Genomic DNA, 27,371 nt, shown 5'->3' on the forward strand with positions numbered 1-27,371 from the left:
CCAGATTTCAGGCAAGCTGTTCTATTTTATCTCCTGATGGCTCTGATGTGCTCACACGTTGCTGTTAATCCATGTTTCCTATCATCTGTAATCTACATGTAATATTGCACAGCTGTATTTGGTTTCCATCTTTCATTAGCCTTCTTGTTTAGCAGATGTTGTGTATTTTTAGATCAAAATTGTCACACATGTCATTATGCATCTGGCAGCCACGCAAGGCTGAGGACGCACAGGGTAAATAAATAATAATAGATACTATGAATTAAGGGAAATTCCTTTAAAGAGCTCACAGGGTATGAGTGTAAGCAGACAATTAGGCCAGTCCAGGAGAAGAGTTTTGATGCATGCATGTCATTTGTTCTGACCAAATATTGCTTATGCAACTGTGGGCTGTGAGCCAGACTGAGGACAACACGAGTGAGCACAATGTATCAGCCAGTGGCTAAACTGTGAGTCCTCCACTTAGAACTTTATTCTTTCCCCTTAGTACTTCTACATTGCTAAATATTGTAAGGATGCATTGATATGATTTTGTAGTTTAATCACACATTTACATCAATACTAATCTTTTAAATCAAAGGAACATTTATTTTTCATTAACCTCATGATGTATCTAATTAGCTATATGAGTTGTAGAATTGGCAAAGTTTGCTGAATGTTCAATGAAAAGTCAAGAATTCTGTGAGGGAAGAATTACGGAAGCATCTGATTTAAATAGTTTTCTCTCCTGTCTTTATTACTTATGAATATCCTTTCGCCTAGGATAATCTTTCTAAATTCCTTTATTTCCAAATGTATCTGTGAAACAGCTGAAAAAGCAAGTTTTGGCAGGTGAATGTTGTTGTTTTTGACAGGATCACGTTTGTTGTTGTTATACTCATTTTGGCCACAAGACGCTGAAATGCTCCACTTCCCTCATGTTCTAAATGGGACTAAAAACATTCAGGTTTTCTTCCAGGTGAGTTTTAACGTCTCCATGCACTCTAAACACAAAAGTTATGGAACATAACGGTCACGTCTTAAACACGGTCATGTTGAACACTGCTTTTAGTCGTGGGGTAGTGGTGCAATTTAGACTCTTGTGGCGGAAATGAGTATTACAACAACAAACACTGATGAAAAATAATCCTGACAAAAAAATTGCCAAAACAAAAAAAGATAAAGGATCTCAAAACGATTATCCAAGCAAAATATTATTTTTCACTCATAACTCATAAACAGGAGAGGAAACTATTTCGACTTCAGATTTAGAAAATGGATCACCAGATTCTTTTATTCTCACTTGCCTCTCAGGGTTTCCATAAAATATGTATCAATAGATAGAGCAAGTGTTTAGAGTAAATATAATAATTAGCAGACTAATTTAAAATATTTTTGTTGACTCCCTCCAGGAAAAGTCTTGGTGAAACACCAGTTCTGACCGTTTCAGTGTTATGGCATTAAACTGACTTTGAAGAAGTAGTTCAACATTTTGGGAAATACACATATGCACTTTCTTGCCGAGAGTTAAATGAAAGACTGTTACCAGTCTTATGTTGCTAAATATGAAGCTACAGCCAGCTGCTGGTTAGCTCACTGTGCGGTGGCCTCGAGCTCAATGCACTGCAAGTGAAGAACACACATGCTTATGGAGAAAACATCTTCACCAGCTCTTACCTGGTTTGACTTAATACATTTTTAATTTAACATTAATGCTGCCCAGGCTTGCTCTTTTGAGCGTGGTGTACTTGGATCAGTGTGGACTCTCTGTTTGACTCCAACTCCAACTGGCAGGAAGCCTCCCCACCTTTAGCTAGGAGCCTAGACCGGCTGTGCTCCTTTCCACGGTTAATTATAGCTGTGTCAGCGGGGAGGAGGGTGAAGAGGGCATGGAGGTAGGCAGAGGGAGATGGTACAGGGCTGGATAGAGAACGTGAGACAGATGCTAAGATGACGAGAAAACCAGAGTGTGTGTGTTGTTTTTTCTGTGTAAACTTGTGAATATAACGCGTGCCATCTTTGCTTTAGTTAAAAAATATCAGCTGACATAAACCCCAAAGACAGCATAATTGTCGTCTCAGGCGGTGCAGCAGAAATGGTTGCTCGTTCCTCTGGATCTGTTTCTAGCACACCATGCCTCGATCACAGTTTTGCTGATAATGCACTACAGCCCGAGAGCAGCTTCTTTGCCTCAGGTAGGTTATGTAGACGCACACACTCAGACCCATTAAGGATGCACACACTGTATACAGTAAGACTGCGACGCCAACCCTGCTCACTGCAGGTGTGTAGTGACCATGGCACATGCAGCTGGCAGGTGTACCGGGGCTGTGTGAAGCCTCTCGTTCAGGATGCTGCTGTTTGACTCCCTGCGACCTAAGTCTTCTCTTAGGTAACAGAGCTACAGAGCTTGAAGGCTCAGCAGAGCAGAACAGCATCGTGATGTCAGAGCGCTAATCTCTCTGGGGGGATTGGCGGATGGACGCTTGTCAGAAACATTTGATGCTACCCTGGATGAAAACCGTCGGAGGCAGAGAGAGAGGCAGAGTCGGAGCTGTGCTGAGCTCCCTGCTTTTGTTTTCATGTTGTGTTCGAGAGGCTCTCGGAGTGAGGTCGCTGCCATATTCCAACATGGGAAGAGCGGATGAGGAGAGCGGTTGAAGAGAGGAGAGGGTTCGACTGATAGATCACCAGAGGACTCTCTTTGTCTGCTATTCTCTCTGAATTTACTCATCACGTACAAACACTCTGAGTCCACAGTGGGGCTCCGGCCCTGAGCCTTAGCCTCTCGTCTTACCATTGCCGCAAGCACAAGGGGAGTTAGCGGGCATCCTGCCCCGACCTTATAGGAGGCACACCATGCTCTCAGTGGACCACAGTAAAGGATTTATTTATCAGGTAGGATTCTCTCCTCTTGCTTTCTAAGGATCCAAGCTGTGAGATTGTGAGCATTTCATTGACTTTGCTGTACTTCAAATTAAAAATAGTTAAGCTGCCAGTTTCAGACTGATTTGGCTGCACTGTTGTTGCGATAGTGAGATTAAACAGTAGCTACAGTAGAGTAATGTTGGAAAAAGCTTGCATGTGATCTTACTGTTTTACTAACGGCAGAATGTTAACGTATGTATAGTTGATAGGCTGCGGGAGGCTTGCCTCCTGCTGCAGAGGGCCAGTTGTCCTGATGTGCACGCGAAAGGTCCCGAGGAGTCTGGCTGACAGATGGGACTGTCATTGTGGGACGAGAGAGGAGCTTATACCCGCTGTACTGACCCCGGTGATCTCTGAGAAACGTGCGAACAAAAGCCAGAAACATGGGATTTGGATGTGTTTGAGCATGTTGTCACGCAAATTCTTTCTGGTCTATTTGCAGTGAAAGTTTTCCTGCCTGCTAGATTAAATCAAAGCCCCCCCCCTGGGCTGTTTCTGTAGGGCAGTGTGTGCATTTCCTATCTCCCTGTGTCCGATGAGGTTAGAGAGAAGCCAGGATGTAGAGATGTATTCAGTGCGTTTAACATATTCTTCCCTGTGATGCTACCGATGCTGCTCCCACTGTCATTGCCAAGGTAACCATGGCCATCTGTAGGGATGAGAACCATGACAACAGAAGCTGTGCAGCCAATCACAGTGCATCATTACTGTCACAAGCTATAGAATCACTCTGTGGAAAGTCCAATAAAACAGATTGAAACTAAATGGATTTACATTAAGACCTAGTTTTATGGATTTAACATGAAACGCTGACTGCTTGGCTGTTTTCCGGGCATACTGTGCAGAATGTATGTAACTGACTACATCTGATATGATTTTTAGAGCTTACCACTGGCCTAGATCTCAAGGAATGAAAACATTCATCATCCCTGCTGTTGTGAAAGTCTCAGGAGAACAGAGAAATGAGGTCACATGTTTGCTTCCCTGACAGAGATTTGATAATGTACACAGATTCCTGGAGAGGAGCTTGTGAGAATCAATAGGTTCGTGATTTATACTGTTCAAGAAGATGGAATATAAGCTCTCAGACACATCTGGTGCTGACACTTGAAGACGTCCTCTCTGTTGTTCTATAAGTTATTACGTATGAAAGATAACATCACTGGACAGTACATATCCCCAGTGAGGGTTGCAGCTACTGACGTGATTTCTTTCCATTACGTCTTCGCTTTATATCCCCAACGCGCTGGTAGAAATGGGACTTTAGGAAAATAAAATGACATGAAATGACAAAATGTACTTTGTTGTTTTGCAAACTAATCCTTTTTCCAGTATTGTGTCTTTAACACTGTGACGCAGAGCATTAGTTTGGAGGCAGTTTTCATGTTCACGTCATTGGACAGGCTATTTTTGTGGTGAATGTGAAGCAGTAATGCAAACTCCAGTCGGTATTCTTTCTGTAGTTCGTTTGCATCCATATTTGGAATACTGACAATGATCACAAAATAGGTCTTCAAAGAAAAGTGTGTGACATTCTGTAATTTCAAGGGGTGGTGCAGAAGGTAAACTCACTTAAGTGGACGTTGTGGAGAAATAACAAAGGGTTAGAAAATCTTGCAACACAAAAAAATAATTACGTCAACACACTTCCGTATCAGTTTGACACTCGCAGCTCTGTGATTTGATGTTTCTCTCCAGAACGCACCTTCGGAGTCTAAATCAAAGAAGCAGATATTTTCTAACACAAGTTGTTCTTCTTTCAGACTGATGAGAGTTCATGTAACATTATGAGTGAGCTCTGTTAGACCCTCGCTGCCTCCTAAATGCCCACTTCTGTCATATTTCACACCTCCGGTCTGTATTTCAGGCTTTCTGTTCTAAGCCTCAAGTCTGAGCAGCGTGATGTCATCAGGGTTCTTTCTTTAGACTTGAAGCTCCCTCCAGAGCCACAGGACACATTTTACATCTAGTTTCTTTGTGTTTCTCCTCATGACGAGTAAACTGAGCTTAATGAGTAATAGTGGTGAGGTGCTCGTGTTAAATGAAAAAATGTCGTTGGCGGTCATTAAAAGTACCCTCTAACAATCCCTGCAATCATACAAACGGCAATCAACAAAGTCGCTTTCCCATTGATTGTCACTACAGTAGCTCCGAGCTGTACGCTGCTGTGACCAGATGTGGTGAGTTGTGTTAGAGTGCTGTTTTCGGAGCAGGATGTTCAGAAAGCACGAGTTCAAGCACACATTTCAGGTCACTTTCACTGTTGCCTGGGTTTGTTTTTGGACTGTATCAGGTGAAAGTACACAACAAGAGATCGTGTATACGATTACACAAGTCGTTGTCATCCTTCTATGTCAGCTCAAGAACGATCCAATAATGTCCAGGAGCTGCTGCAGTGGTCAGGATTGTCCCTCAGTAGGTGTTTGTGCAGGTGTGTGTACGTGTAAAAGGACAGGATTCTTCCTTGTTGCTTTCCCACAGTCGTTGGTTCTTTTTCCGCTCACCAGTGATCACCAGATGTGTTTTATAAAAGCCAGGGCGGTGGCTGCCTGGTGATCTCGAGGACACGCCGGCTTTGTTCAGGTCAATCACTTGATCCTCCTCAGGCACTGTTTAACAATGTCAGGCATGAAACTCATTAGGAAGAGTGGTCGGGACACGGACCGCACGTGTAGCAGCCTGCAGCAGTGGAATCAGGTGTTGAGAGGTGGTGGATGAAGTGGTTTAGAAATGCCTGCCTTCTATAGGATTTATCTGTCCAGTGCAGATTGATTAAAAGGTCTGCTGGAATGGGGCCTTTAAGTGCAATTGGTAGTTAGTGTGTGAGACAGTGCTTTTTTTGCAGCTCTCAAACTTGTAACTCTAGACACAGCACACCTGCTGGTAATCCTGGTGGAGGTTTGGTATTCAGGCTGTTGTACATCCTTCTCACATTTAGCTATATATGCTTGTTAAAAAAGAAAATAGAGTATGTTAACATGTTTTCTCAACCAGCTTCCTACTATGAGGGGGGGGGGGTCACACAATCATCTGCCAACGTCAGAACAGTTTTGGTTATTTGACACTGGTTTGAAGTGGGAGGGGCTCAGGTGGAAAAAGGTGATGTCGCATACTGTAAAGGATCATCATGTTTATCAGTGACATGGTACAAAGTAGTGTAACATGAGTCAGAACAGTAGCCATCAAATGTGTTACATAATGTCAGTTGTGTAGCATCTATCTAAAGTTTGCTAACATTAGCTTCCGTTACTACTACTAACAGACCAAATAAAGCGGTAGCAGCACACGTGTGTGTGTTTTATTGTTTATGAATTCAACTTTTCATTTGCAAGAAGCAGATTATGTTCGTTCTTTTTTTAAAAGTGACCTCAAACACATGCCTTTAATAATACAAAACCCACATATGAGTTTCTCCCCTGTGTTTCCTACTGAGGAATATATCAATAGAAATAAAACCAGAACTAATTGCCTACACTGTACTGTACTATGTGTGTGTGTGTGTGTGTGTGTGTGTGCGTGTGTGTGTGTGTGTGTGTGTGTGTGTGTGTGTGCGTGCGTGTGTGTGTGTGTATCTATGTCAGTGCAGGAAGTTGACTTTGAAGCTATACATCGACAGAACAATGTGCATTGAATCAAAATCAGATGGAATCCAATTTCAAGCCTCTCAAGGTCATGATGCTCCATTTACCATGACTGCACACACATGAGTCCACACGTGCACGGTTAACACAGTGTAACACCAGAACATCCTCTGGTCCTCGCTTCGTGTCTGGGCCTGAAGCCTTTTGCTCCTCTCCCCCAGTGTGGAGCTCATTCAGACACATTGCTCCGCCCAGTCACACCACTGCCTGCAATGTGCGCATTAGCGGGCCTCTGCATGATGTGTGTACAGTGCATGTGCAGCCTGCATTGTGTGTGTACATATCATGAATGTGTGCGGGTCTATGTACACACAGAAACAAATCAATAACCAGGAAAGGAAAGAGGCGTATGATGAAAATAATATATGTTCATTGTATGTTGGCGTGTCTGTTCAACATGCCGGTCACATGTCTACCCCTCCTCCACCTCTACCATCCCGACTCCCCTGGAGTCTTGGTCACGTGCTCTCTGCTCCCCTTCCCCCTGAAGCCTTCATCACCAACAAGCAGAGAAATGTCTGATTTAATTCTCTCCACCACGCAGGGCCCTCCATCACTGATCCCGTAGTCAGAGACAAGGTTTTATCCTGCCGCAAAGGCTGGCAGATTAATCTCAACCCAGATTGGTGAGCAGGGATGTGATTCTCTGGGCTGGTCTGGGGTCAGCATCATGAGGTAGAGGAACCGGTGTCTATAAATAGTAGCAGGGACCTGCAGGCGGGAGATTCTGGGGCTGTCATAGTGGGCAGGGGGAAGCTTTGTTTGGGGCAGAGAGGCATCAGGCTTAGATATATCGTTTAGATATTTATTTCTTCAATAAAAAAGCTTTTTTATTTTGCCCTTTTGTTTCAGGCAAAACGACCAATATTGTAAATGCACAAACTCCTCGTAGGACTGGAAACAGTGTCACTTCATGAGTAATCACAGCTTGACATTTGATCAGACACCTATTAAGATGCCTCATTTCTTTAGGCTTTATCTCAACAACTCAGATACTAAGAACTTATAAATCAGGATCACACTTTGTCTCCATAATTCCGTGTAGATCGTATAGAGGATTGTATTAGTTTATCTTTCAATTCTACAGTGAGAAAAGGCCTCTGTTGCAGTGAAAAATAGTTGTTTGCCTTGTTAAGAAGTTGGAGGTGTGCAGCTCTGCAGCTCACTGCGGCTGCTCTTGACACTTCCCTTCCTCCCTGACACATTTCAAACTGATCTGCTGTCAGAAAATTGATGTTAATGACCGTTGTCTTGTTTTGTCGCTGCATCTGTCGGTTTGTCTCCATCGTGTTACCTCATTCGGCGATAGACGGTGACTAAATTAGTTTAAACAAAGATCTTGGAGACTGCCACTTTAAGTATTTTAAATATGATTACTACTTTACTAATTATTTATTAGAGATCAGAAACCTGGTCATGCTGTTGACTTGCTGTAGTCTCTATAGGAGGACTCCAGCTAGCAATTCCAGGTTTGTCAAACGAGTTAGCCGTAAATAATTGAATCACTGCATTGGTTAACCACAAGCGTGACGTTTTCTTACTATTTACTGTGAAATACGTTTCATTTTTCTCAGTGAGGAAGTTCAGATAGATGTGTTACTGTCTGCCTGTCGTATGCAGTGGTGCAGTGTCCACTGCAGAGCTGATGCAGAGGAGATGCAGGGGAGATGCAGGGGAGATGCAGGGGAGATGCAGGGGAGATGTAGGGGAGATGTAGGGGAGATGTCAGGGGAGATGCTAGGGGAGATGTAGGGGAGATGCAGGGGAGATGTAGGGGAGATGTAGGGGAGATGTAGGGGAGATGTAGGGGAGATGTAGGGGAGATGCAGGGGAGATGTAGGGGAGATGTAGGGGAGATGTAGGGGAGATGTAGGGGAGATGTAGGGGAGATGTAGGGGAGATGTAGGGGGAGATGTAGGGGAGATGTAGGGGAGATGTAGGGGAGATGTAGGGGAGATGTAGGGGAGATGTAGGGGAGATGCAGGGGAGATGTAGGGGAGATGTAGGGGAGATGTAGGGGAGATGCAGGGGAGATGTAGGGGAGATGTAGGGGAGATGTAGGGGAGTTTGGAGATGGCTATACTTACTACACGTGTATTAGATAGACAGGAAGTTACACAATGAAAATCCCCATCCTCTTGCTTTTAAATATGCAAATTCTGGTGATGTATGTTCTGAGTCTGATCCAAATTTAATAATACACTTTTTTCTTCTGTGAAAATGGAGGTTTTGGTTTGTTTTTCTGTTGTAATATGCATTACGGCCACTAGAGGCATAAATGCACTACTGCCCTCTATTCTAAATAGGACTAAAAGCGGCAGATTAGCGCAGATTAAAATACTAACCAAAAGAAAGACAGCACATTGCTAACACACAATATGTATTAACATTGTGTAAAGAGTGATGGAGAAATGAAAACTCATCTGGAAGAAAACACGACTGCTTTTGATTTAGGACATCGGGCAGCGGTGAACTTCAATCTCTTGTGGCCAAAATGAGCAGTACAAAAGGAAACGACCACAACTTTCCCCACCTGTTTCACAAATGGAACAAACATGAAGGAACTTATTATCCTGGCAAAAACCTTTTTTCACCTGAAAACTAAATGGATGAGCAGAATTTGTCTCTTGCCTCTCAGGGCTTCCGTACCTGTTCCGTTCCGTTGTTCATACTAGCTGTATTTAGATGTGTGTAGTTCTCATGGGTCGGGGACACGGAGACACAGTGTGTAACTGAGACTGAGGGAGTCTCCCTGGGGACCTGCAGGGCCAACCATCTGCTACTCTCCCAGGCTTGTCACAAACTATAACATCTTTGCTGCTGTCACTGCCATGAGGGCAAAAAGGAGGACGTTTATGAATTATTAGGCATGTTTGGGATATTACCTGGTTATGTCTGTGATTCCTCTCACAGTAGATAGTGTGCAGTGGTCAGTCTAAGTCTATGGAGGATTAGATCGGAGTGAATTGTAATGCAGAGGCATGGGCAATGACACAATTAACGTATTAGAAAAAATGTCAAAGTTTTTCAGATTACCATTAACCATCTGTCAGGGGAAATCTAGGGAAGACCGTCTACAGGGACTTAATAATGTGTGTGTGTGTGTGTGTGTGTGTGTGTGTGTGAGTGTGAGAGTGAGAGAGAGAGTCTGTTAATGTGCCTCTATACAGTAAGCCCACCATGTCAGCTCTCAGCATCTGTTCACACACTGCTCTGATGCTTTGCCTCGTTTCTCGCATGGCTGTCCGTGTGTGTGTGTGTGTGTGTGTGTGTGTGTGTGTGTGTGTGTGTGTGTGTGTGTGTGTGTGTGTGTGTGTGTGTGTGTGTGTGTGTGTGTCTGTGAGAGTGTTCCAGTGTTCTTGTTTAATCTCTCAGGATCAGAGATTGATGGCCAGCATCAGCCACCTTTAGCTTGTCGCAGCACAGTGCACCACATGCCTCCTATTATTTGCTGTATTATTCACAGTGTATTTTTTTTGAAGAGCAGGACTTTTAAATCTCTTTAAAGGTGTTTGTTTTAGCAAAGAGGTACAGATGCAGATTCTCCACTGAACAATTATGATTTTATCTTATCTCCCAAACAAAGAACAGAAGAATCTCACTCAATTGTCCCTCCAGGCTCCCTTACAGTCAAGATGGTGGATAGCACAGAAAATAGCACAGCTCCTCTTCACAGAATGTGTGGTGTTAGAAGTAAAGGATAGGGCTAATTGCTTCTGTAACTGATGATAGTTAACATGCCCGTGCTAGTAAGTCTAGTTTCCTGTTCAAAATGGATGTTGAATCATTATTTTTGATACAGTGTTTCCCACAGAATTACATTGTGTTCGTGTGCGTGAGGAAGGTCGCACACAAACGCTTTCTTAAGCAGCTCTATGTGTATTTATTTCATGTACAGTACAGCGTGCCAACCTCTACAAGCTAGCTGTATTCCAAAGTTAACATGTGGCCATCCTTACTCTTTACGTGAGTGCTAATAACTTATTTAAAGAGTTGGTTAACCTGAACGCGTCAGTTTTGGACATATTAGTGCAGAAGTGTTCGCGACACTAAGCATTCGTGAACTGATTGATTCTATTCAGGAGTTCAGACGGCCTTGTTCTCTGTGATAAAGGCCAAAAACAATCCTTAATCCTGTGCACGATTATGGGTTTTTTTTAGATGGAGAGGAGGGGCTATTCACAGCGCTACAGCGAAATAAGATTTGACCCATTTTAAACAGTAAAAAAAAATCAATATGTGCCGATCAATGTTGATATTGTGGCGGGCCAGCATACATAAATCAATGCATGGGAAACACTGATAAACTCAGGAGTGCCTCTAACTTGTTGATTATGTCACTGATTGTGTACTGTCACACTCTGGTGTTTATATTTATATATTTAAGCTCGTGTCTGATGACCGAAAAGCTAAACTGAGCTTAGTGTTTGGTCGTCCTCTCCTCAGAAAACAACCCCTAATGTTGGGAGTGCAGTCACCAGAGAACCCCTGCTGACTCTCCACTATTAAATGTTGGCATTAAGTACAAAAACACTTCTTTCCCACCTTCGAACGGTCCATTAAAATGACATGCATATTTGGCCAACTGCACTACTATCTTCTGTCAGTTAAAGGAGTCTTGCATATTTTTTCAGTGCTGTACTCCAGTGGCAGTGACATATTGGTAGCAGTTGGCTGGCAGTAGGTCAGACAAACAAGTAACTGGCAGGTGAATAAGAGAACTAAATACCAGCAAGGTAACATCAGCGGCTAAGCACAACACTCAGACACTGTGAAAAGTACAACACTGATGACCTGATGCAGGACACAGGAAGGACCTGCAGCCTATTCATGGAGGACGTCTAGAGGGCGGAGAACACATGGTGTAAATGATAAACACACACATCCCTCAGGAGAGCAGGGAGAGGGCGATGGAGGACGCCTCACCATGGAAAGTTTTTGTCCTGGTGTTCACGGCCCGGACGTAAACTCACATGGTTTTGAAAGGAAGCTATCTCTCTATCCCAAGGCACAAACTGTCAATATCACTATCCACTGGCTTAAATGATCCCGACTGGAGTCATGCAGCCTCGTGTTATTCCGTGATGATTGGAGAGCAGTTGGTCCATTCATTCAGCTGATGTGGCTTCAGGGCATCTGTTCAACTTGATCAAAAGAGCTACAATAACTGTGACGGGTGCAGACACACAGGCACACGGTGGGGAACGTTATAGCATCAGTGCTGAGCTCTGCAGCAGTGTTTCAGTGTGTGCTCTGTCCCGGGAACAGATGTAAGCTTCCATCCCGGTGGAAACGCCGTGAATAACAAACCAGTGTTTTCCTGAAATATAAAGTAAACGTCTCAAAGATTCGTCCATCTTTTCATTTTTCAAGGTCGGACCTATTTACAGCACGGAGTAAGACGAGCATTATGAATCCATTAGCACCAGTCACCTGCCTCCGCTCTACGCAGCCGGCGTCTGCTGCTCTACTTCCTGAGGAGTCGCTGTTGCCAGAGGTGTGGGTGGTGGAGCATTACGCACAATGATGCGCTCTTGTTAAAACCATGACTCAAACACAGTGTAATCTGGCACTCAGCAGATGAGTGTGGCCTTTTTTCTTTCAAATTGCGATTGGCTGCTATTTGTTGCCATGGTGACAGTCGGTGAAAGTACGAGTCATGCTGAGTTGTGTATTCACATGAAGCGCGCGCGGGGGGGGGGGCGAACAGGCTCCTTAGACCTGCCATGAAGAGTCACATAACGTGAAATGTTCTCGTATTAATTATTAACACTGATCAAGTGGTGTCATGTGTCATCTCATGTTAACCTTTCTGCACTTCATACCTCACGTGAAACTCTGTGGGAGTTATATTAAAGATGTGAGTGTGCATGCAAACCGTTCATACTCCTTGTCTGTGTCTTCCAGAGAGCTGATGAGGAGGCAGTGGTGGACCGCGGGGGCACACGCTCCATGCTCAACACCAACTTTGAGAAGGAAGAACTCGAAGGTAACACCCATAAGTGATCATTAATAGTTACATTACACAATTAATGACACATCTTTTCACTGGAGAAGTTAGGCACAAGTGAAACAAGACTTACCAATAAGCTATTGTTGGTATTCTTTGTACCTTCTGTCGTCTGCCGTGTGTTCTTTCCTTGTCTAACACAGCAGATCTACTGACAGCAGAAAACTTGTCTGTCCACCAGTCTAAATCATTAAATAGATATTAGGCTTTGATGCTCGTCCTGCAGCATCAAAGAAAGAGCGCTTTAGTCTCAGTTTGTGTGTTTGCATCAGCATTTCATCCGCCGTAAAAGAGACAGAGAGGCCAATTTCTGCACCAGCAGCATCCTGCATCGACACAGAGGCTGTAAAAAGAACGGGTTCACTGCGTTATTAACTTGGCTGAGTAAAACCAATCTACAACATAAACTGCCGTGCAAAGATCTGCTCCAGTGTTTACGCATCCAGATTTTTGGTATTCTTTATTTTGAAGCGTATGAATATGACAATATAAATGAAAATAGGGAAAAAGATCAAATAAAGGCTAAAGACAATTGTTTAAACTTTAATGCAGACAAAAAGAAAAGTTTCAAGTTCAGGCACATTGTCAGTGTGTTTTTGAAAGGTCTACTGGGAAACAGGAAACCAAAGTGAGCTGAGGGAAAGTGTTTAAGTTATTTATAACTTAACGCTTCACTAGGAAAGTGTTGAAGGTGATGGATGTGTATAACCTCTCACTTGTTTATCAGGGGGACAGAGACCACTGCATTGTTGTGTAAGTCAAGAGGGAGAAAGCAGGAAATAAAACTCATCAATAGAGAATATCAGTACTCCACTGTATTTTTGTTGCCTGGTAACGAGGCAGCCGGCAAAGATGTCGCTCTTTGATTCTGCCGCTGAGATTGTGCTTTCATCTCAAGGACTCCTGATCCTCGGATGATGGTTGCAGTAATGACTAGCTCTCTGTCTGGTGCTGTGGTAACACTCTGCATCACACACACACCTGCCAAAGCCTTATTATATGATATAAAATATATAATAAAAGCTTATTTCTTTTTGAAAGAATGATGCAGCCATTTAAAGCATGGAGTCTTTGGTTTGATCATTTGGCCTCAACGACGCGTTGAGACAAGCAGAAAGAGAATATATATATATATATATATATATATATATATATATATATATATATATATATATATATATATATATATATATATATATATATATATATATATATATATATATATATGTATATATATATATATATATATATATGTATATATATATATATATATATATATATATATATGTATATATATATATATATATATATATATATATATATATATATATATATATATATATATATATAAGATGATATTACCAGTCTCAAAGTTGCTTTAGGGGAAATAAAAAAAAGAAAAGGGGACATGTTCCGTCATTATCATGAAAATACACACTGTAGTTTATTTTCATTCAAATCCACATACACCATCCTGCTGCCCCAAATACTCACCAGAGCAACACATGTGGATTAATCCGCCGCTGAAAATAGTCCCCAACAAATGCACCATTTCCTCCTGTTTCAGTAACGCTTCTTAAAAAGGTACAGTGACCAGCTGTTTTAGGAAGTTAAGTGGAAACCAGTAGGCTTGGTGCTAAGAGCCACAGACAGGGAAGGTGGGACCGAAACGTTCTAACAAATTGTAGTTTTTGGTCTTTTTTTAATTGTTACCATTGGAAAAATATAGAATATTACCAGACTTACCCTTTGAATTTGAAATTTGAAAGTAGTGTAGACACAAATAGCCTCCTGAAATATAGTAGTTTTTTTCCTGATGATATTTTAATAGATTTAATAGATTAGATGCAGTGACCTAATAGATGCTTAATGAGGCTTAATTCAGAACAGCGACGCGATGCGCAGAACTGTATTGTGTGGCGCTGTAGAGCAGTATATTGATGAATACACACACAAAGACTCAGAGATATGGAACAGCAAACCTCTGCACGTCATGCTTGAATTCAAGCCGTGACTGACAGAAGAAAAAAAGACATTGTATGACATCAGCAGTAGTTCAGGCCTGGAGGAGGCGAGCTATTTATAAGTCTCCACTCATGAGTCTTGGCTCATGAACTTTAAAGCGTTAGTGCTCCCTTCCTACGTTTTCCTCGCGTACCTTATAGTTCTTGTCTTCTGGAATTTTACTTTTTTACTGTGAAATTTGCTTCATGTGCAAAGCCGTGAGTCTTTGTTCTGCTTCCGACATGCATCATTTACACGCCGCCAACAGCAATGTGCTCTGGATGAATGCATCTTCAGCAGACGCTGTGACAATCAAACTGTAAATACATTTCGACATACAGTTAGCTTTCCCATCAGACCTCACTTCACCTCTGTCCTGGAATCCTATTGGTGCACGGTACTGAGTGGGTGTCTCTTTATAAAAGCTGGGAGTGCTCTCAGGTGATTCATGTTATGGCTGTGCATTGCTTAAATCTGATTAGTGCGCTATGATGTGATTAGTCATGTCTCCAAGCAAGTAAAAAACAATTTAAGGAATTCATGTGGGATATTCTCCCCTCAAACCTATACAAATATACACAGTAAGTCTAACAATAATAAACAGAATAAGCTCATTTATTTGCTGAACTTGCACAACCTGCCCAAATAGCTTAACTTGAGCTGGGATTTAAATTTCAGAGCAAAAGGGGTTCCCCTACGTTTTTCTATAATAGATTAGGGGCTTAGGTTTGGTATCAGAAGGGACACGGTGAAGTCAGACGGAAACAAACAAACAACAAGTATAAACAAACAATATAAATGTTATTTCTTTGTTTATATAAAATATATATCAGTAGATAATAAATTATGATTAAAAGCCTAGATCACACCTCTGCCTTTCCAAAATGATGTTAGTATACAAAGAAAAAGCCACAGAAATTGCTGTATTATATAATGAACTACCATAATGACCTACCATTTACTTATTTATTAAAAACACTGACATTTTCAACCTCTGTCCTTTACTTGATTATCAGTTCTTATGACTTTTATAGGATAATTATCTATAAATAAAAACCGCAAAATATATATTTTTATCAAACATTGGAAAAGTCCCCCTCCCCAGTGAAGCTTCCACCTTTTGATTGGATTCAGTTCAATAAATATCATCTGGGCACATTTTTGTAACTTGGTATAATGTGACTACGTGTACTTTAGCAGTGGAGAGACTGAAATGAGTAATTAACAGTGATCCCCTTCTAATCTGTCATTGTGCTTTCTTCATAGTGAAGATGTAATAGGGAACTCCTTTATTGTAGCCTTCAAGTATCACAGTGCCCTTTGTGTCCGGGCGCTGTGCCTCATATGGTGCAGGAGAACAGGGTGTCCAATAGTCTTTTCTGTGTCCGGCCACTGAGCCGAGGGCCGGCGGGATGCAAGCAGCAGCCGGGCAACTCGACCGCAATAAAGGAGGAGAAAGTCCACTCGCATTAACTTCACGCTGACCCTGTGGATGCACGCACACGCACAGGCGCACACATCAGATAAAGGCCCTTGTGCTCACATTGTACGATATCCTTCCAAAATCTCAATCTCATTATCTGTTCTGTATTGATTTCAAATTAAATTCTCCCTAATTGTAGGAGTCATCCAATTTCAAAATTGATTTCAGCCTCCTCAAAGAGGACAATAGGTCTATTCAAGTGCAGGCCCACGAGGGCCTGGAGATAGCAGTTCATTGGCTAAGTGCTGCTTCTCTGTTCTGCTCTGACCCACTGTAGGACGTGCTACTTCCTATTGCTGGGTATTTGCAATATTCCATTTCTTTTACTAAACTGGTCCGTGAGAGTTAGTGATTAGAAACTGCTGTCTTACCTTTTCTTAGAGATTTCTGAGAGGGTATTCTGCAGGGATCCCACAGCGAAAACGAACTGCAACCTTCTGGCTGCGACCTGGTTTCATTCTGTCCTCCGCACGTATTCATACCGTTTACAGATTGCCTCATTGATCTCATCCAGTTCCCTACTAGCATTGATCAAACATTTTCTAGCCTTGGGACCTTTGTTACATGTCATGCCCATTTCTCACTGTCCTCTGTCAAATGAAAGCGAACACTGTGTATCACCGGTAACATCGAGTACTGCAGCAAGCCTAGATCACACCTCTGCCTTCTACTACTAAGATGACCTGACAATGCACTGTAGCATTTTGAGCTACTTTACTTATTTGGATCCCCCACAGCTGTGTCAGATGAGCTCAAGTACCTCTTTATTGAACATCTCTTCCTCGTGCATGGCAAATGAAAAGAAGCATTTTCGATTATAAAGGACTTTTAAATTAGGTCAAAGAATAAACGAGACGAATGTCATTGTACAAAGGTGGGAAAGATACGACTTGTGTCTATCATTGCCTGCTGCGTGTTGTCTTCAGGTCACCGCACTCTCTACATTGGGGTTCACGTTCCCCTGGGCAGGAGGTCGCACCGACGTCACCGTCACCATGGACACAAACACAGGAAGAGGTCCAAGGAGAGGGACTCTACAGCTGATGATGGAAGAGAATCCCCCTCACACAGTAAGTCTTTAAAATGGACTGAAGCAAACTCCAGCAGTTTTGAGTTCACTCCAAACCAGTTCCACCAATGCACATCATGATCTATTTTTCTGTTTCAAATCCTTCCTGTTGCATGCTTTGCACCTTGTCTCCTCCTTTCTCTATCTCCACTTATCCTCCGACTGTCCCACGCTACAGCAGACACACCAGCTCAGAGGGTGCAGTTTCTGTTGGGGACAGAGGATGGCGACGAGGAACACATCCCTCACGCCCTGTTCACCGAGCTGGACGAAATCTGCCTCAGGGAGGGTGAGGACGCCGAATGGAAAGAGACAGCCAGGTACACCACTGCAGTCTGCCACATGTGCTGGGTCTGGCCAGCTGTGGCATTGTTCCTCTGTTGCACCTGAGAGTTTGATCTTGTTTGATAAAAGCTTGCAGTTAGACACAAACGGCTGTTGTTTTGGAACTATTCCTCCCGGGATGTCTACGCTTTCCTTCACTTAACATCATACACTATTTAAAGGGATATTTTACCCACGGTAGCACGGGGTGAGTAATTGATATACAAATGATCGTTTTGGGGCTGAAGTATTACTTTACCTTTATCATAAGTTACAACACATGTTTAAAATAAATGTATGCCCTTAAAAAAAGTAAAAATGAAACCATCAAATATATATATATATATATATATATATATATACAGGGTTGAGAAATGATAAAATAATTGTTTTTGTTCTGTCAAATACAGATTGATCGGTCTTTATGTATTAACCGTTGTGTTTTAATGTGTGCAGGTGGCTTAAGTTTGAAGAGGATGTTGAGGATGGGGGTGAGCGGTGGAGTAAACCCTACGTAGCTACTCTGTCTCTACACAGTCTTTTCGAGCTTCGTAGCTGCATCATGAACGGCACCGTGATGCTGGACATGAGGGCCAACTCGCTGGAAGAGATAGCAGGTGAACACTTGGGACTGAAAAATGTCTTGTTGGCTCAGTGGCTAAAACTGAAATCTGTTTGTGCCACATCTCAGCAAACAAAGATGATGTGAAGTTCCCCAAGGCTCCATTCTCGGGCCTCTTCTTTTCAACATTTCAACGAAACAGAAATAATTGTTTTTGGAGTCAAAGAGGAATGAGTAAAAGTCAGTGCTTACCTTCAAATCCTAACTTAGACTTAAATCGAGGTCTGCACCAACTCTAAATTTAAATCAAGCTTAAACTCTGCACTGTAACTTCAGTAGTTCTAACTATCAACAAGGCTGACATGTGTAAACAGAAGTCCCCTACGTTTGTGAGGGCAGCAAAAGAGATTATTTATCTGATTGTAAAAAAAATAAATACTGTGCTGCTGAAGAGATCTGGTGAACTTAACCTGGTTTGGTGCGATTAAATCAGCAGCAGTGGGTCGGTTTTCGTCAGAATAATCAGCTTAGTATCACTGGCCGCCATGCAGGGACACACACCATCAGGAGTAGCCTTTGAGAATTTAAAATGAAATGTTCAAAGAGTAATGTGGAAACTTACATTTGTGTGTTCCCTTGTGTGTATTTTTAACTTTTCAGACATGGTTCTGGATCAGCACGAGTTGTCGGGCCCTGTAGGTCAGGATGCCAGGAAGAGGATTCGCGAGGCTCTGCTCAAACAGCACCACCACCAAAACCACAAGAAACTGGCCAACCGCATACCTATTGTACGCTCCTTTGCTGATATTGGCAAGAAGCAGTCTGAGCCTCATTCCATGGACAAGAATGGTGAGCACACGTACACACCTGCACACACACTGCAGTCTTCTCAACTTTTCCCATTCTGACCATATATGCTGTTGTTTGTAAATATATGCAGTATGTTTTTATGTATAATGTTGTGATTCTTTGCATGTTTTTTCCAAAGTGTGTCCATCTGTGACTTACTGTGTTACTGCCGTTTGATATCTCATTTTCTCCTCTTGTTTGTGTTTCTCCATGTTTGTGTATGTGTTTGTTCTCGTCTCCTGTATTTCGCATGTGTGTGCACGTGTATCGTTCACCTAACAGTAAATGGCTTCTATTATCAAACTGTAAAATCTCCCAAGTATATGCCTGAACTCCCCAAGATCACTCCACCCAGAAAGGCATTTTCCTGTTTGGCATGGCCGTGGTGTGTGTTTTGCGTGTCACGTCTGTCCACCCCTCCATCACCTTTGAGCTCCTCCAGCAGCCGTGACCACATGACCCCAGACACGCCCTTTGGCAGCACCGACACCAAACGCCTTAGTGTTCTTCAGGCAGTTGCACAAGGCTACTGTCCCATCGCATATGAAGACACAGAGCAGGAAATCAGCAGAGGCAACCAGAGCGCCTAAGCTGATGCTAAACACTAAAAGCTTAGAGATAGTAGTACTAATAGAATAAAAAGGAACACATTCAAGTGGAGAGCAGCATCATGAGAGGTTATAAATGGGTTATGTGCAGTCAAGAAAAGAGAGAAAACCTTTGCATTCTTAAACTTGTGCATCTTTATTCTAAACTCGTGATGCTTCTTTAGCTGTGAGGCAATAAAAAGTAAATAATTTTAAGTAAGTAGTAGTCACTCTGCAGAATTATTTACGTGGTCAATCTGCAGTGTGCCAGTTTTCATGATGATGCTCTCCACTTCTTTTTTGTTTTAATGACTAGAAACCTAGAAACCATAAGAGATGTGTAACTCATGTTCTACACTCATAACAGTGACTAATTACTAATTGTGGTAGCTCCTCGCTTAAAATTCATGGAATAACTTCATTACACGAAATAGCATAGAATCTTCATTTTGTTGCTTTTAGGGATTGTTATTCAAAGAAAGTTAAACATTTAGGGAAATATGCATATTCACTTCCTTGCAGAGAGTTAGTTTTACCACCACTATGTCACGGTATATATGAAGTCGATTAGCTTAGCATAAGGACTGGAAAGAGCTTGCTTGGCTTGATCCGAGGGTAATAAAATCTGCCTACACCTCGAAAGGTCACTAATAAACCCGTTATATCTAGTGTGTTTGATCTGTATAAAAAGGTAAGTGTAAAAATGACGTGGGGTTTGACAATGGGGGTTATGGAATATTTATTCTATGCTAAGCTAACCGGCTACTGACTTCGACTTTATTTTGAGAGTCGATTTTCATATAACTCATGACAAGTGAATACATGTTTTTCCCTTGTATTAATCCTTCAAAAGAATATTTCCACATTTTGGGTTAGATAACAAGATTGATATCCTTCCCATGTCTGTACGCTAAATATGAAGCCGCACCCAGCAGCCCAGGTTAGATTAGTTTATAACGAACACATGGAGAGATGGCGTATGGAAACAGCTCTGGCGCTGTCCAATGGTGAGCTTTACAGATGCTGGTAGGAAGATTTTGTTACCAAATTTTGTTATTGGGCCGGGCTAGCTGTTTCAAGTTAGCTAAGCTAAGCTAACCATCTGCTGGCTGTACTGGAGCTTCACATTGAACCGTCAGCTATGAGAGTGGTATCAATCTTCTCCTCTAACTCTCTGCAAGAGAGCGTCTACGAGTATTTCCTTAAGTGTCGAACAATTCCTTTAGTGGTAGTAGCATCACTCCTTGACTAAAACAGGGCACATTTTGAGCAAGCCACACACACAGCTGCAACTGGTGCATTCACATCACAGATTGCTTGATATTTAAACTTAAAAGGAGCAATCTTTGACTTTGTTTCAGCAAAACAAAAACAAAAATGCCTTTCTAAATGAGTACCTATTTGTTGATACACTTGCATTTTAAATTGGAAGTTAAAGATTGAACCTCATTTACTTTACTACACTTGATTTTGGAAAGATTGAGCCTTAGGTCTATCTTAAGTCACTATCCACTGCACCGGTGAGCATTCATCAGATTCATATTAAGCTAACTCACCAGGTACACTCTGAAACCATGTACAATATTATCTTTTGTCACTAGGGCTGAACCTTTTCATCAGTAAAGGTACAGCACCTAAAACAAAAGGGTTCACTGTTGTATCATATTGTTCAGAGAATGTAACTGTACCTCACTCACTGGAGACCTTTTGTGTGGGAAAGTATTATTGTGATAGGCTGATCCTCCTTGAACATTGACATGATGTTGCTTTCCTGCTCTGCCTGACAGGCCAAACAGTCTCACCTCAGTCCCAGCCATCTAACAATGAGGGCAAACAGGATGTCAGCCGAGAAAACAGTGCTGTCGACTTCAGCAAGGTGAGCAACCGGACCCACCGCTGATCCTGCTGTTTATCTACGGGCACTGATATCTCGACGCATAACTAGTGCTGTATATTTAACCAAGGTTGGGTTACGTGTGAAATGGTCACCGTAAGCTTCTCGCCATGGGAAACCAAGTGGAATTTAACAGGAGTAAAAGCTTGTTTTCTTTTGTTGCGTGGACCATCAGAGTCAGATCCAGCCAGTATTTGGGATTTTTATTCAGCGCAGAACATTTCTACTAACCTTTTTGTCTAACGATAAGGTGCTCATTAGGTTTCTTTCTGTCGCACAGATTGACCTCCACTTCATGAAGAAGATCCCTCCTGGTGCTGAGGCATCTAACGTCCTGGTGGGGGAGCTGGAATTCCTGGACCGCCCTGTGGTGGCCTTTGTCCGCCTGTCTCCTGCTGTGCTGCTGAATGGCCTGGCTGAGGTTCCCATCACCACCAGGTTATACACTAACTGCTGGAAAAGCCCCCTGTTGTCTCTGCTTCTCTGTGTTCTGATTCAAGTCTAGATAGATGAGCTTTAATGCTTCACAGGAAATGGATTTGACTTTTACCAAAATCTGTTGTCCTTCGTGTTTTACAGGTTTCTTTTCATCCTGCTTGGTCCTCTGGGAAAAGGTCCACAGTATCATGAAATTGGCCGGTCTATTGCTACCCTGATGACTGACGAGGTGAGGCCTAAGTACATTAATAAGTACAAGGTTCAAATTCTAGCTGCTAGCAGGGGTGATCAAAGTATTCACATCTTCTACTTAAGTAAAAGTAGTAATAAAACAATGTAAACATACATATACACCATCACAAAAAGTCTACTTAGGCTAAACGCTGAAGAGACACTTGTGTTGGTGACCTATAAATACTGAACGATGCTCTACTAAAGGGACAGTATTTGTACCATTTCTGCCTAGCTGCCCTGGAAAAAAGTAACATAACCAGGATGGGCTCAAAGTCTGCAAAGCACACTTTAAATTGCAGCTGCTGGTACCAGAATAAAATGAAGACAACTTTAAATTCAGATGAGAGAAATGAACCTTTCATTATCTAATTAATTCGTATATATATACATATAAATGAGTATCTCAATATTTCCCCTCCTCTCCAGCATATGTTTTCCTCCCTGAGGCCTTGTAAATAATTCTGAAAAATATCTGCTCTGATTTGGTATAAATGCTCCAAATGATAAGTGATCTTATTATCTGCTGCCACACTGTAACTGCAGTGTCATACCTGTCACCTTTGCGTAATGGGTCATGTGTCTTGTAGGCTAAACATAACAAGGACACTATGTTTCATAATCCTCAGAGCGCTGTCTAACTATTCAACTTGAAGTTGAACTTTGTTAGTTAAGCTGAATACAGCACAATACGCCTGTGTGTTAATCGTTGTAATGCTAATAACAATTCTCCTTCTGACACAAGTGAACTGGTACTGCTAAAGACTGGTCTAGAAATACTTCTCAAACCTGTACATAAGTACAGTACTTGAATAAATGTACTTAGTTACTTTCCACTAGTTCCCTGGTTAAAAAGAGTGAGAGATGCATAAGACGTACAGTAACAATGAATAACAATAGCATCTTCTTTGGCTTAAGATTTAAGTAATCATTGTTGTATCCAAAACTTAGAATAATCATGAGATATTTCCTATATTATTATTTATTTTGTTATGGTTATTTATGGCATTAGAAAAATCAAAATCAAAAGTCCACCAGCTCTAAAGTTGCTTTTTCTATAACTGACCTGACCTTTGACCCCTGTTAAAAAGTATACGAAGCCTTTTCATGTCAGCAGAGTGTGACATGAAAACAGTGACAGCTAACGTTACGAACCATGATCAGAGCCAGATGTTGCCTTTTCTTTTTCCATTGGCAGTCTTCTGGGATATATTAAAATAGCCTCCTTCATACAATACAATAAGATGATACTCTGAATATTTCATGTGGAGCTGGGAATAATCCTCTAGCAAAGACTAATAAAGAAAATAACTCTCTTCGTCTGCTCCACAGATTTTCCATGATGTTGCTTATAAAGCCAAAGACAGGAATGACCTGGTGGCCGGCATCGATGAGTTTCTGGACCAGGTGACGGTGTTGCCTCCTGGAGAGTGGGACCCCTCCATCAGAATAGAGCCTCCCAAAAATGTTCCCTCTCAGGTAAACTATTTGCGTGACACATTGGTTGCTTGTAACATAAGTTAAATAGGTTCCATTTTTTGAAAGAATCCGCTGCCACTCAAAAAGCTCAACCCCGAAACTATTTGAGAGGCTGTTTGTCTGTGTCTCCGCTCATTCATCATGTGCCTGTGAGTCCCTGCTGCGTCACACCGCCTGCTGAGAAACATTTAAACATCTGCTTTCTCCCGAATATCAACTGCGTTGTACTCTGTGCTTTGATGCAACTCCCCAGGGCCCTGCTCTCAATCCTCTCCAAAAAACATTTGTCCTCCATTGGATATTTTTGTCTACTTTGAAAATCTGCCATCTTCTTTGGGAGTGTTACCTAACAGAAAGCTGCTCCAGATGATAAAAAAAAAAAAAAAGTTTTTATTTTTTCATTACGCTCATGTGGTAAATTAATGACATACCACTGTGCAATTATATTGTTATGCTGATGAACTCTGTGTTACAAACTGCTACATTCATGCATAAGAGATCAATCCTTTGGCCTTTCAGCTTGGTTCAAAGCACGTTGGAATAACTGTCATGATGACGGCCTGTCACAGACAGTTGACTGACAGTGATTTTAACCACACAGGAAAAGCGGAAGATTCCCCCTGTTCCCAACGGTGTAACAGATCTTGGAGAGTCGGAGGAACACGGAGGACACGATGGCCCTGAGCTCCAGCGCACTGGGAGGTTAGTGTTGGATGGAGACGGTGTGATTTGTGTTGTACAGCCTCGAGGCTCTTGAAGCTCTTTGTCCCCGTCTTCCTGTCGCCTGTTAGTTGCCTCACTGTCCCCAAACTATAAATTTAGCTCTCTTACAAACCGGACTACCCTACTGGCCCATTATCATTCCTCACCCTTTAACACCTTTTTCTTTCAGTTTTAATTCATTGTGATTTTAGATATTACAGCACTCTAACCCACACATAAAGTCATTATGTGACAAGGCAAATATTAGCATTCACAGAAAGGATTAAAAGATGAAGAGACAGAATGTTGTCATCACCCATAAATGACCTAATGACAAGCTGGGTTCTTTTGAACTCCAGCTTGGAACAATGATGGTGCAGTGTGCAGGGATGTCAGGTCTGCATGTGAGCACATGAGTGGATGATGTGCTGCTGCTGAGCTGCGGTTCAGCCTCTCATCCCAGCTAAGATTGGCCGGAAGCTCAGTCTCAGTTATCAAACCCCCCCCAACCCCTCCAACCCCTCCACCTCCTGGGACATGGCTTCGCTGGCTCAGACTGAAATAATCATAACGTCCCACCACCTGTTGCCATGGCAACCTCCAGCTAGTCTAGTTCACCATGGCCCAGGCTCACTGCAGTAGGAGAGTCTGCTCACTGTGGCTGAGAGTCATTTAAAGATAGATGCGTGAGTCGACAACTGTACGCAGACACGCTGACGTGGATGTGAACACACACTGAGTACACCGGGGGTCATCAGCTGCTATTAGTCTTATAGATGTAGGTCAGAACACCAACTTTTAGGTTTTATCATCCATCCACACGTTTGATTACAGAAAGAAGGAATAGAAGAAGACTACACAGACCTCTGCCTCGGACTGCACAATGTTCCCAGTGTCCATTATTCTGAAACCCCAGTAGTCCAAAAAATGTCCCATTGGAGGGAAACTTTTGGTCACTCTGAAAACAAACAGCCGTTGCTCTGAAGGTCTGCTACTATGGCGAAGGCATGACCCAGTCTACTCTGCTTCTGATTGGCTAGTACTTGTTGCCTTCGTTAGTTTTTGTTGGTTAGGTTTATGCATGAGGAACCATTGAAACCAATCCATGGCACCCTTCTAGTGACCGTAGTAATTATGACAGGAGCAAAGTCGGAGGTCTGGTGACGTAGTATGAAGAGCACAAGACTTTCACCCTGGAGACTGGTGTTAGTGTCAGGTGTGAAACCAACATTGTGTTGTTCTCTTTGTGTTCACAACGTTAAGTTCCTCTTACAAACTTAGTTATTTTAACCCAAACCACAATCTTTTCCTAAACCTAACCTAGTAGTTTTGTTGCCTCGAACTAAAGAAGTTGTCTTGTTTGTATTCAAGCTTTACATTTAATTCAGTTTTACAACGTGTTACGTGTTGATTTTATGTTTCACTTTCATTTTTCCGTCGTGGGGGGTGCAGTTTAGGCTATTTGATGCAGAATGATAGTGATAACCACTGATAGTGTCCATTTAATCGGCTGATAGTATTCAAAATTAGTGCGAAGGCTCAGTGTTGTCTTGTGGTTTACATGAGTAACACTATAAATACACAACACAATAGATGTGCTAGTACTCTCACTACTCCTATGCTAAGATCACACATTTGTTAGTAGCACCATACTGCAGTTGATGAGGTCTGAATCGAGGCAGTATTAGAACATGATACAGTTTATTTAAAAATAAAATAAATAAGCATAACTTCCTTGAATAAATTAGATGAGAAGATTCATACCTCTCATGTCGTATCAATGTCTGTGTTCACAGAACCCCGAATGCAATTTGTGGTTTTCATATTACTATACGTTTACCTTTATGTTTGCGTGCAGTCGTTTCATAAAATCCCTGTTTCACTTCAGGTTTTTTGGCGGGTTTTTCATGGACATCAAGCGAAAGGCTCCTCACTACCTTTCCGACTTTACGGATGCTATCAGTCTGCAGTGTCTGGCATCCTTCCTCTTCCTCTACTGCGCCTGCATGTCACCGGTCATCACCTTTGGAGGACTTCTGGGTGAGGCCACAGAAGGACGTGTGGTAAGAAGCAACATCTTTAGAGATTCTACAATCACAGCTAAATGTTTTTGTCTCAAAACCTACAATAACCAAGCGGCAACCTGCGGGTCTGAAAAGTAAAGCCAATGCGGAAGAGCCTTAAAATCGTTTCCTGTCTTCTTCAATACAGCATTATGGTCATTTTGTAAATTATGGTCGTATTTAGAGTAAAATAGATGATAAAACAGTGTATGCTTTAGGGCGTGGCTACCTTGCGATTGACAGTTCGCGACTGCAAAAATGCCAAACTCAACGCTTGAAAACCGTAGTCCACAAGTCAATGGGGGACGTCACGGTGACTATGTCCACTTCTTTTTTTTGGCCACTTGGGGGCACTTTAAACTAGTTGTAAACCCAACATTAGCATACCATCCCTTTGTCATTGTACATTCATGGACATTAAAGTCATGAGAATTAAGTTTTGAAACAACCAAGGTCAGATGTTTTCTTTAATCTATATCTATATATATATAGATATAGATATATATATATATATATATAGTCCTAGTATCTGGGGAGGACTGCAACCTGAATCAAATGGTAGACACGTCTTGCTTAAAGGCACCTTGAAACTAGTTTCTGAGTGAAGGAAACACACTCTCCCTTAAATTTCTAATGTTGCTTCACTTCTCTCCATAAACGTCTTATTCATTAACAAACGATATAGTACAATAAACTTGCACTGTGTTTTTATCCATGCTAGCGGTGTGGCTCAAGGGATGGCAATGTCAGTCTGTTGAATAGACGTTTAACCCCTTTGATCCAGACTGAAATATCTCTGCAACTATTGGATGACGTTTTGTGCAGACACTCATGATCCCCAGAGGATGAATCCTATGACATGGTCTAGCACCACCATAAGTGGCTTTAAATGTCTCAAAGACTGCTGGATGGATTGCCATGATATTTGGTTCGCAGATTCAGCCCCCTAAGGATGAATTGTAATAACGTTTCAGATCTTCTGACTGATCAGATTACAATTTCTCTTTGTCCAATACTTTGGTTTATGACCAAAACTAGTATTAGTTGCAAAACTAATGACATTTCCATCAGTCTCAGCCCCACTTTGTGTTTAATGCTAAGTCATATACAACATTACAATTATACATT

The 27,371-nt window shown here is 42.0% G+C and overlaps 1 protein-coding gene across 3 annotated transcripts in view; it reads left to right on the forward strand.

Moving 5' to 3' along the window:
• The window catches only part of LOC115018977 (sodium-driven chloride bicarbonate exchanger-like), a 43,950-nt gene that overhangs the window by 4,388 nt on the left and 12,191 nt on the right, over window positions 1-27,371 (forward strand). The window contains exons 3-14 of one of the 3 annotated variants that reach the window (XM_029448269.1): window positions 12,456-12,537; window positions 16,972-17,115; window positions 17,293-17,434; window positions 17,895-18,055; window positions 18,661-18,849; window positions 19,132-19,422; window positions 21,224-21,312; window positions 21,611-21,768; window positions 21,910-21,997; window positions 23,332-23,478; window positions 24,080-24,180; window positions 26,069-26,243. In XM_029448269.1, the coding sequence (XP_029304129.1) occupies window positions 12,456-12,537; window positions 16,972-17,115; window positions 17,293-17,434; window positions 17,895-18,055; window positions 18,661-18,849; window positions 19,132-19,422; window positions 21,224-21,312; window positions 21,611-21,768; window positions 21,910-21,997; window positions 23,332-23,478; window positions 24,080-24,180; window positions 26,069-26,243 (1,767 nt within the window). The remainder of the gene's footprint in view (window positions 1-12,455; window positions 12,538-16,971; window positions 17,116-17,292; window positions 17,435-17,894; window positions 18,056-18,660; window positions 18,850-19,131; window positions 19,423-21,223; window positions 21,313-21,610; window positions 21,769-21,909; window positions 21,998-23,331; window positions 23,479-24,079; window positions 24,181-26,068; window positions 26,244-27,371) is intronic. The other 2 variants (XM_029448278.1, XM_029448288.1) reach the window with 2 other exon arrangements.

The sequence above is a fragment of the Cottoperca gobio genome, chromosome 2, assembly GCF_900634415.1.
Source record: "Cottoperca gobio chromosome 2, fCotGob3.1, whole genome shotgun sequence".
In the NCBI taxonomy this organism is placed as follows: Eukaryota; Metazoa; Chordata; class Actinopteri; order Perciformes; family Bovichtidae; genus Cottoperca; species Cottoperca gobio.